An 11,919-nucleotide genomic window follows, 5' to 3' on the forward strand; every position below is an offset into this window, starting at 1 on the left:
AAGATTAATAAGGGGAGGTGAAGGGAGGGGAGAGAGGAGAGAGGGGAGGGGAGGGGTGAGGGAGGAAGGGAGGGAATAGGAGAGAGGAAGGGAGGGAGGGAGAGAGAAAGGATAGAATGAGTGCATGCAGTGGAAAGGTTGAATTTGGTAGCGTTTACCATTTGAGAAGGCAGTTGGCATTACTAAGATTATGGGTAATTTGTTATGCACCAAACAAATTATACCTACTACTTCAGTTCAGCAAAATGAATGGTAAAAAGCATTCCAACATGTTTACTCTATGGCCATTTTCGTTGCAATAGAAGCGTAATAATAAGTATATACTATAAAGGCCTTCCTATATTGCTGGAAAGGATGGCATTGTAAGAGCAACTGTAGGTAGAAAATAAGTAAATTAAAAAGCAAAGGTAAGAAGTCTGGTCTTGAACAATTTTTATGAAATTATACAAGCATTTTAGGAGGCTGGGGATATTCAGGGATAGCTGGAATTTGAAAAGCCCAGAAGTGTAAAACATGGTTGAAAGAGAGCAGTATAGAGCCAGAGAGCAAGAGACAATGGGGTAGAGTGGCAAGAATCTATCGTGCAGTGACTCAGGAAGATGAAACAGGAGATCACTTTAGCCCTGGAGTTCTGGGCTAGCCATGACAAGATCCCTATCTTGAAACAAAAAAATACTATTAAAAATATGGATAGGAGCTGGAGAGATGGCTCAGTAGTTTACAGCACTGGCTGCTCTTGCAGAAGTCCCGGGTTTTGTTCCCAGCACCTACTTGGCTTGTAACTCCAGTTCCAGGGGATCCAACACCCTCTTTTGGCCTCTGCAGGCCTTGTGTGACACTGGTGCACTTACATACGTGCAGACAAAACACTCATACACATAAAATGAAATTAAATAAATTAAAATTTATTTTTAATTATAAAAAAATATAAAAAAATGCATTTATTCTTGACTGTCTTTTAGCAATTGTGTGACTTCATGCAAACTAATTTCTTCCCTGTTTTGAATTAGGGTCCTGTCTTTGATTTCAAGGTCTTCATAAGTGCTACTCATCAGACCAATGAAATGGCTAACCATAGAACTAAAGATATGGTTGATGCTGATCTTTTCTGAAAAACTGTTCTATTTAATATATGTTAGAACAAAACAATTTTTTTAAACAAACATATAAAGTTGTGACAACTCCCCATTTTTGTTATAATGATATAGTCAATCTAAAATTTAACATTTATCTTCTTTATTACTGTTATTGGGGAAAGGGGACATACATGCCGCAGCATACAAGTGGAGGTCAGAGGACAACCTTGTGGAGTCAGATCTCTTCTTCTACCTTTATGTGAATTCCAGGGATTGAACTCAAGTGATTGGGTTTACACCATCTGGCAGCAAGCACCTTTACTCACTGAGCCATCTCAGTGGCCCTGGCTTTCTTGTTACAAAGTTGTAAAATAATGTTAAAACAACTTTTAGTTCTATATTTTTGTTTGGTTTTGTTTTGTTTGGTTGGTTTTGGGTTTTTTTTTTTTTTTTTGGTTTGATTTGGTTTGGTTTTTTGTTGTTGTTGTTTTTTTTTTTTTTTTTTTTTTGAGAGGTCTCTCTGTAGCCCCAGCTGGCCTGGAACTTGCTATGTAAAATAGGCTGTCCGCCATCTCACAGAGCTCTCCCTGCCTCTTTTTCCCCAGTGCTAGAATAAAGATGTATACCACCATACCTGGCTCTCTAAAAATATTTTAATGCTAACTCATTCTAATTTTGAGCTTTCTCATTCCTCAGTTCTCCTAATTTGGAAAAACAGCCAAGTGAAAATGGAGTATCTATTCAGAATGAAAACTTTGAAGAAATTATAAACTTGCCTGTTGGATCAAAAGCATCCAGATTAGATGTTACCAACGAGAACCCAGAAATTCCTTTAAAACCAGTTTTGGCATTTGATGATGAAGGGACACTTGGGCCCCTACCTCAGGTAGATGGTGTTCAGACACAACAGACCACAGGTAAACTTGCCTTCAACTCCCTTCTATAATCATCAGAAACACGATACCCAAGAGAGGACAGTCATTTTGTCATTTAAGAGAATAAAGCCACTGTGGAAAAGGTTGTGATAGATCATAGAACGCTGGATTTTTAGTTCCGTTGGGCAACTTCTAGGCCCCTTCTTTACTCCCACTTGTTCTGCAGCACCCAACAGGCATCCACCAGCCTTGCTATACAACACAGCATTGGGTGCCATGCATCTCCCCCATGAGAATGTGCTTCATGTTGAGACAGATGCCTCTGTAACTGTTAGGCCATGGCTTGGCTTCCTCCCACTGGAAACAAAACTGAGGCTTTGTCAGTTTTTAGATACTTGACAGTTGCCTTGGGTTCTCTTGTCATTTTTCTCTTATTTGGGTTTGGCTACCTGGGTGCTTATGTTGTTGCTGTCTTTTTAGAACATAATGCAACAGATTACTAGGCTATCAGTAATATGAACAGCACTCCAAACTAGGATAACAATGAACCCAAGGGTCTTCCCTTGTTCAGTGACTATAATTACTACTGAACCTGCCTGGGAGTATTATACAGTCCTCATGACTCAAAATTGACCTGAAGTCTTCCTGCAAAAAAGAGCAGTAGCAATGTAGGCACCCCCAAAATAAAGATCAATACTCAGTGTTCATTGCCAGCTCAACAGCATAATCCCAGCAGGGTCAGTAATAAGTGAGATAATCCCAGCTCCTTCTCTTGGCAAACCTGAGTTTTGTCCACCTGTCTTCCCAGATCACAGTCACCAACATTTCTTTATAATTTTTTTTTTTTTTTGAGACAGGGTCTCACTATGTAGCCCCACATGGCCTGGAACTCACTATGTAGATCTCTCTAATTTTGATCTCACAGAGATCTGCCTGCCTCTGCCTCTTGAGAGCTAGGATTAAAGGCCTATGCCACCAGCTCTTTATATTATTCTTATGAAGAAAACTGGCCAAATGCCAGATACTGAAATAAAGTCAGCAAAGAATTATTTGAGGTTAAATGCTTTTGCCTTTTAGATTCAATCTGTGAACCTGTAACAACCCTTTAACAAGTAAAAGGCCCATCCCCAAAGGAAGCGTGTCTTCCTTTCTCCTCTAGTACTGATTTTAGTAAACTCCACATTCTAGGTTATGGCTGTGTCATGTAGTCCCTCTCTGACTGATTGCGAGGTCACTGGGAACAATCCGCTTCACATTCTGCTGGTAGAAACATGGCAGGTGCTGCTTCCTCCTTTGCCATGTCCAAGACTGTCAGGGAGGGAAGAACTTTACCCGATTTTCTGCTTTGCTGACATGTCTTAACTCACCCTTTAAGCTACCTATCATTACTGTCTATCCAGTGTTTTATCTTCCCTAGGAAATACGGGCTAGTTTCCAATCTTGAGTGGTGTATAGTAGTACTCCTCCAGGTAACCAATAAGCTTTCAGCCTCTGGTATAAGTTTGGAGCCCTAAGCATTGAATACTGAAGATACAAGACAAACCAATGAACTTTTCTTAGAGGTTAGGGATTTAAACTACCAATGCTTGCAGTTTATAGAAATAAGTGCTATACCCTAAGCTGAAGTAGGATGATATGCCTTTTAATCCCAACACAACGGTCTGTTCTTGTTTGTGTTCGGTTTGGCTTTGTGGTGCTAGGTGTTGAACCCGGAGCCTCATGCATGCTAGCTAGGCAAGTGCTCTACCACTGAGCTATACTCCCAGCCCCACAATTGCTTGTTCCTATGTATAATGTATATGTGAGCATGGTAATTTTCTAGAAATGTAAGATCTGCTTTCTGTAAGTAAAATTTTAGATGAATTCTTATTAATCTGCTTTCTTTTCTGTCTCCTTATGTAGAAGTTATATGAGCATTTCCTCTGAAGAACCAAAGCAAAAATTTTCTACAGTTAATGGAATTTATTTCATGTTCCAAAGGAGTATCCCCCTTTCTCCAGTTTTCTAAAGATTTCTTGACCATCATTTTGAAAAGACTTATTAAAACCAGCTAAAGACAACAGACTGGATAGCTTTTCTAATAATTTTTGCCATTAGAAAGAAAAATGCTCCTTAATCTTCGGTACCTTAAGATGGCTTTTTCTAGTGTGCTCCTTCTTAGCAAATCAATATTTTTCTGCATTCTTTACAAGACAAGAGCATTTGACTGAAAAAGATATGGGCTCTAGGCATGATTTTTCACATAGATATTTTGGTCTTTAAACTTCAATATATGAAATTGGCAAAAATAAATTACCTTTTACAATGTAATACTTGAAAAACTAAGTACCTCTTTGCTCTACAAGTAGAGTGGCTGGGAGGTGTTTAAATAAACCTGTTTATTTAAATGTTACTGCAAAGGACTCTATTTGTAGAGGCAAATGATAGGCAAATTACCAGGTCTTGTAAATGCAGCTTGTACATGGCATTCTGCAGACCTGTCTTCTTGCAACTCCTTTTATAGAAGTGTACTAACAAGCTGTGGAAAATAATTATGTTTTTCAGAGCAAGAAAATACTTTACTGTCCTCTTAAGTAATGTATTTATAAAGTTTTTTTCAGGTAAATAAAATAAATTAGAACAATGTGACAACACTGCATATTTGCTTCAGTAGATACACTGTCTGATGCTCCGTGAGGAATGTCATTGACGGTTCAGGCTGTTTCTGAAGTTTGTATGTTGCTGCTGTCCCCTGTCATGGTGGGACTTATCTTTGCCTTACGTGATCACAAATTATGTGGGGGGAAATAAAGATTTAATGTTTCTTTAAATCAAAAAAGAATTTGGTTTTGCTCGTTTCAGAGCAATGAGAAAATGCTGGACTGTTGACTGTGTGGTGCCCAGGACAAGGGTCTTCATGGATGTCCTCGTCTGTGTGCCTCAGTCAGCTTTCCACCTTCTGTCATCGCTCTCCACTTTTGCTGCTGCACCTCGCTGTACAAACTTGCACTTTGATTTGCTAATAGAAATCCAATGTTATTTTCCCACTTAAGAGACAACTAATGACTAAATGGAGAGGGAGAAAGGAATGCTGAGAGAAAATTTTATGTGGAGTGTTAAAAAAGAGATAAATTTATGCCACTATAATGTATTGGTTTTATACAGTGAGTGATTGGTTAATCCGCTGGATCGAATGAGAGACTATTCATCAATTGGATTATTTCTTTTAAATCCAAGCATATGATCTTTAGCAACAGCTTGTATTTGTTAAAACATTAAGTTGTGGGTTTTTCCTGTTCTCAGTTGTCCATGTACACATAGACATTGTATTAAAAAAAATTCTGTTCAACAAAGTTGTTTCATTTGTTTAAAATCTACCAAGCATGAAATACCAATAAAATGTTTGATGTCATTTTACTTAAAGGGTTATATATGTTATAACCTCATTCAAGTGCGTGCAAGCACGCGTGCACACACACACACTGTGGGGAGAGGCCACGGCCATGAAGTCAAGTCGTGAATCTTCAAATTACCTTTCATTTAACTTCAGTGACATTTTTCCAGCTTCTTACATATGGAAGGCTTATTTAAAATTCAGAGTAACAGTTATTTTTTGGCTAAGGTTTCTTTTTACATTTATATATTTAAGCTTATTTAATCATTAACAAACTAAAAGCTTTTTAATTGTGTTTCATTGAGAACAGCATTGCAGGACAGTGACTTTGACCCCTATAATGGCTGGATTGCTTTCTGCCTAGTACTTGAAGACCTGCATTCCCTTCTACCTTAAGGAGGTTTTCAGTAGAGCACTGTGTTTAAGGGGAGTGCTTGGGGATCAAATGAGATCTGCACTATGGAGAAAGCTTGAGTGGCTTTCAGGTTCCTTCTACACACTGCATACTGTACAGGCCAGTTTGGTCATTCTTCAACTACAGGTTCATTTGGAAGGCGCCTTTGGCTACTACAGGAATGTAAGTCTGTATGTTTCCGCCTGCATAACCTCACTGCCTCACTACCTAGGCCCATGCACACAAGTGATCCCCAAGTACTCTCCTTTAGTAAGACCATCTTAAAGAAATGATTTTAAAAAACTTTAATTATAAACTGTGATGTGGTGTGGTGTGGTAACACTGTGATCCCAGTATTCAAGAGGCTAAGGCAGGGGGATGATGAGTTCCAGGTCAGTCTAGGTTAAAAAGTGAGACCCTGTCTCAAAACACACCCAGACCAACCTACACTTCCCAAAAATAAAACCATAAAAACTTGTGTATTTGTACACATGTAATTTAACTCTTATCTTGCCCTAAGGGTTGGTTAGATAGCATATGAAATACCAAACTATCGTCTAAATCAATAGCAGTAGTAGTCGGCATAGGGATGTTAAGAACTTTTCATTGGTACATGCAGTTTGAAAAGGAAGTGGTCACCTAGAAAAATTTATAGCGTCAAAATGCTTGAAGTGTAGTCCAGGCTGGTCTTCAACGCATGACAATCCTGCCTCAGCTTCCCAGGCTTTGGTTATAGGCAGTACCACTACATTTCAGATCAAATTATTACATATTAAATTTAATAGTTACCCATAAATTCACCTGTCTTAACTCAGTGTTTTAAGACCTTGCTGTCTGACCCATGTTTAACTCATGTTCTTGTTCTCTCTCTCTCTCTCTGGTCTCTGTGTGTGTGTGTGTGTGTGTGTGTGTGTATGTGTGTTTGAGATAGGGTTTTGCTAGCCTCATATTTGCTAACCTTGCCCCCCGCTTAACTGATGAAAATCAGCTACTAGGTTAAGTCTATTTTGTGTACTAAACATTAAAAGACATAATGAGGGGCTGGAAAGATGGCCCAGCAGTTAAGATCACTGGCTGCTCTTGTAAAGTACCCAAGTTCAATTCCCAGAACCCATATCGCAGCTAACATTCATCCATAACTCCAGTTCCAGGGGATCCCATACCTTCCTCTGGCCTCCACAGGCATTGCATGACATGAGTACACTTACATACATGTAGGCAAAACACATTAAATAAATCAAAAAAATTAAGACATAACGAGCTATTAATATTGCATCCAATTAGAGAAAGCATTTTTTGGAAACGCTTTCGGGAAACTTTCAAGAACATTCCCCCTTCCCCTCTCCTGCTTTTACCCTGAAACCTAAGCACACTCAGAAGTACTCTAGGTTGTCATTTCCTGCCACCTCACTGGTTTGGAGAAGTTCTGAAGGCTTGTTGGAAGGTGGGCGAGGAGGACATCATGTATATAGAAGGGACGCTTTACAGTGAGTGCAAATAAAATATTTCCTTGGTGATTGCAGTTTTTATGTTTGATAGGTTTGACTACAATATTAGCAGTGAAAAGTCATTTTAGCAATTAATGCCAAGATTAAGGAAGTTCAAAGGAGAGGCAATAGCTCAGCAGTTAAGAGTACTGGCTGCTCTGGCTGAGGTCCCAGGTTCAGTTTCCAGCACCTACATGGTGGCTTACAACCACCTATAACTCCAGTTCCAGGAGATACGATGCCCTCTTCTTGCCTTCATGGGCATTGCATGCATGTGGTGCACTTATATGCATGCACACAAAACACCCATACATACAAGATGTAAATTTTTTAAGAAATTTGAAAAAGTTCAAAAGAAATTTAAATTCCTATTTAAAAGTATACACTAAAAGAAATAGTGCTGGGCATGGTGGTGCACACCTTTAATCCCAGCACTTGGGAGGCAGAGGCAGGTGAATCTCTGTGAGTTCAAGGCCAGCCTGGTCTCCATAGTGAATCCAGGACAGCTGGGGTACAGGGAGACCCTGTCTTGCTGTGGTTGTATGTGTGTGTGTGTGTGTGTGTGTGTGTGTGTGTGTGTGTGAGGGAGAGAGGGAGAGAGAGAGCACTCAGTCTCTCTCCCAACTACTCAGTTGTTATTTTGGGGGTGACATAGAGACCAGTCACCTAGTACTTTAACTGTGTAGGTGGCCCTGTCACCTGTGTATGGTCCTGTGGCAGCCCTCCTGGAAAATGTCACCTGATAATGAGGAAAGCAGGGAGTGATTATTCCCATGACAGGAATAATGACCACACATTCTCAGACTGCCTGAGACAGTCCCCAGTTATGTCAGTCCTTGGAGTAAGCATTAATATTCCCCTTTTTTTCTCATCGAAGGGCCTCTGGACACAGATTACATCTTCAAGCTAATGCAGCCCCTTCCTGGTTCCCACAGGCAGCCTGTCTCTTGAGCGTGGCCTGATTTATCCCCATCTCTAGTCAGCAGATCTCTGACCAGACCATGATACACTTTGTCCCCAAGACTTAAAAGAACCACCAGACTGTGAGAGCCATTTGAAGCCTCACTAAACACCAGCAGGAACTGCCTATATGCTGAAGTCACTTCGTGCATTCTTTTTAAAATCACACAAATACCACTCTTCAGTTCTTCCCTTATCAAAGACAGGCTGAGTGCCCTGTGCTGCCTGCTCCTTTGCCCTATTACCATTACTGACTGAAAGATGATTCTCTATCATCCTACAATCCACACTACTTCTCTCTGCTCCCTGGTCTTCTCTTAATAATGACATCATCACTCACTATCCAGATGGAAGTGACAAGGGTTGCCATGACAAAGCAAACAGTCTGCGCTGGCAGAGGCTTCTGTGTGGGTTGTGTATCCCTTGAGCTTTGGCTCTCAGAGCTGAGGAAATCTGCCTGTCTGACAGCCTGGAAATAACAATAAAATAGAAAAGTCATGGGAAACTTGGCAAGATGTTTAAAAACACACATCAGTGCAGTAAGGCTGTGAAAACAGGAGCCTTCATTGTGCTGTGCAAAGCCAGAGAATGCAGACATCATCAATTCTAAACTACACTGAAACCACAGAACTCTGCTAAATAGGACTTCTTCCTTTCTGTTTCTTATCTCCACTTTTCTGTTAATCAAATGTGATGAGAACCATTTAAGCAACCAGAGAGTCAACAACAATATGAATAATAATGTTCATTTTTTGTTAAGAATATACTCTGTGCAAGCCTCGGGGGCTTCATTTGAATTCTCCCAATAGCTGGGAGAGGTAAGTCTCTTCCTCTTTAGAGATGAAGAAATTGAGAACTTGAGATAACTGAATGAGGTCAGCCTGTGTTCCCTCTACCAAACACACCCAAAGGACAGTTACAAACCTCCATAACTAATGTCACTATTTGAAATTTTAGGGATGGGGTGGAAGGAGAATGTATAGATTTGAAAACTAAAGCGTCCATAACTGTGCATACCTGTTTTTCACCTTAGCCCTGAGATAACATAATGAATAAAATCAGCACACCAGATCAGCGGTCATGGGCTATAAATATTAACTTGATTCCCCATTTTGTTCTCCCTGCTGTTCCCATGGAGACATAGCTTCTCAATTTATCTGAATTCAAACCACCCAGGGAATATGACTGTGAGAGCTTGGAGAGAGGCCCAGTGGAGACAGGCACTGTGCAAAGGCCTTGGCACCTGTCTGACTCATTCCTTTTCCTTCTCTCTCTCTTTCTCCCTTTTCTGTTTTCCTCAGAAACTGTGGTGTGAATCTGGTTCATAATATGGTTCTCCACTTGCAAGAGAGAAATTCTCAGGAAGAAAAGAAACCTCTGTGGTGACTGCATTTCTGGCATTTGCCAGCCCACACCACCTTACCCAAAGCAACTCTCTGAGGACTGGGAATCATCTCTAGACAGGGCAGATGTCACTTATACTCTTAGGGACTAATTAGACATTCCACACTATCTAGCCCAAGCTAGCCTCCTACATTAACCTCCTGCGTGCTGGGATTAGAGACATGAGCCACTACATCTGGTTCATTTAAGCTTTTATGCTTATATTTTATATTGGGATATATTTCTATTTTCCTGTAAGCAGTGAGGATGTTTGAAAACAGAAACCACCTTTAGATAAAGCCTGATGGCATAATGTGCCCACAAGTGCTGTCTCCTAATTCTTCCTGATTTTTATCCCTATTTTCTTCCTTATTTTTCATGATATGTATTTAAAATAAACAAATACAAACTGTAGGTCAAAAAATAACCTCTGGGGCCATTGAGATAGCTCAGTGGATGGCATTTGTTGCCAAGCCTGAGGACAAACCCAAGTTTGATCCCTGAGAACCCACATGGTAGTAGGAGAGGACTCCCACAAGTTACCTTCTAACCTCCACATGTGTGCTGTTGTATGTGCACACACACACACACACACACACTAAATATAATTGTTTTAAGTTCTGGGTCCATCTAAGTATTACTATTCACTATATATGTGAAAAAAAATTAATATCTAAGAACATTAATAGCATCCAAAATAAACCACATTGATAATAATAAGCTTAATTATCTTGAAAGAACACAACAACAAAAACCAGAATAACAAAACTAAGGACAAGTTGTTTATTCATTTTTCTTTTTGGTTTCTCTTTTCCCTTATCTTTGCCTACAAAGATGGCGCTTTTTTTTTTTTTTCAATTTTGTTTTGTTTGGGGTTTTTTGGCTTTTTGCTTTTGAGACAGAGTCTGGCTTATGTTGATCTCAACTCAGAATCTCCCTGGTTTAGCCTCACAGGTACTGGGATTACAGACAGGCATATACCACTATGCCCAGCACAAAGACTTTGGGTGAATCTTTATAAATATTTGAGTTCTGGGGCTGGAGAGATGGCTCCACAGTTAAGAACACTGACTGCTCTTGCAGAGGACCGGGGTTCAATTCCTAGCACCCTCATGGTGGCTAATAACCATCTGTAACTCCAGTTCCAGGGGATCCAATGCTCTCTTCTGACATCCTCGGGCATTGCACAATATGGGTACACTTACATACATGCAGGCAATACATTCATACACATTAAAAAATTAAATAAAATTTAAAAATATATATTTGAGTTGTGTTCCTACCTGCTCTTTGCCTTGCCAATAGGACAAATTACAGTAAAACTGGAAAAAGACCAGAAGTCAAAGCTTAGTACTCAGCTCATGTGTCTAATCATCTCACTGAATAGGAAAATAAAAAGTGATCATAGTATAGGCTAGTGCTGCTGTACCACAAGCCAGTCTCACAAGCTCTCCATTTCCATCCCTCATTGAATTATCATCATTTGTTTTAGGAGCCATTTACCACTTAGAAATGAAACTAAGCATAAAAATTTAAGGAACGTATCCAAGTCTCACAATTGCTAACAGCTAGAGCCAGCATTAGAACCTAGGCATGTTGACTCTAACCTAGCCTCCATGTTGGTGCCCAACAATTCTACTTAGGTATCAAAACTATAAGAAACTTGGTGATTAAAGACTGAAAACATTTCCTCTGAACCCTAAAACCAGGTTGCTTAAATAATGCATCTAGAAGATTTTCTTCTAATGTAAGTGCCTCGTAAAAAATAGGAGCAAAACACACTGAGTGTGTTGGTGCACATCTTTAATCCCAGCACTCAGGAGGCAGAGGCAGGCAGATTACTGTGAGATCGAGGCAAGCCTGGCCTATATAGCGAATTCCAGGCCAGCTGAGTCTACAGGGAGACCCTGCCTCAAAAAGACCAAAAAATAAAAAATAAAATAAATAAATAAATAAATAAAGAGCCTACTCCCCTACTCCATAATACTTTAACATTGCAGCTCCACCAGCTGGAAGGTCTCACCACAGACCGACAACAGTTCTGTGGAAAATATTGGCACCCACTCTTCACTGACCTGCTTTGCCCCGTCTGATACCTTCTTCTTTCCCTCCCTCTGAGTCCTAATTCTATTCATTTCATGGCACAGAAATGGGATTAAAGGAAACACAGGAAAGAAATCCTTTCCAACTTTCATTTTAACACTGGGAATTTTCTGAATACAACATATAATCTTTGGGGTTTTTTGGCAGAGGGGCTTTTCTTTTGGGGGTCTTTTTGAGACAGGGTTTCCCTGTAGCCCCAGCTGGACTGGAACTTACTATGTAGACCAGGCTGGCCTTAAACTCACAGAGATCTGCCTGCCTCTGCCTC

At 40.1% G+C, this 11,919-nt stretch overlaps 1 protein-coding gene across 15 annotated transcripts in view; it reads left to right on the forward strand.

Annotated features, from left to right (window-relative positions):
- Positions 1 to 5,347, forward strand: part of Map7 (microtubule associated protein 7) — a 171,331-nt gene extending 165,984 nt beyond the window's left edge. For all 15 annotated transcript variants that reach the window (XM_008822064.2, XM_008822065.2, XM_008822066.2 and 12 more), the window contains 2 exons: positions 1,773 to 1,993; positions 3,854 to 5,347. In XM_008822064.2, coding sequence (XP_008820286.1) covers positions 1,773 to 1,993; positions 3,854 to 3,864 — 232 coding nt within the window. In that variant the 3' untranslated portion in view covers positions 3,865 to 5,347. The remainder of the gene's footprint in view (positions 1 to 1,772; positions 1,994 to 3,853) is intronic.
- The last annotated feature ends 6,572 nt before the right edge of the window (positions 5,348 to 11,919 follow it).

This window comes from Nannospalax galili, unplaced genomic scaffold (assembly GCF_000622305.1).
Source record: "Nannospalax galili isolate Female #2095 unplaced genomic scaffold, S.galili_v1.0 scaffold186, whole genome shotgun sequence".
NCBI lineage: Eukaryota > Metazoa > Chordata > Mammalia > Rodentia > Spalacidae > Nannospalax > Nannospalax galili.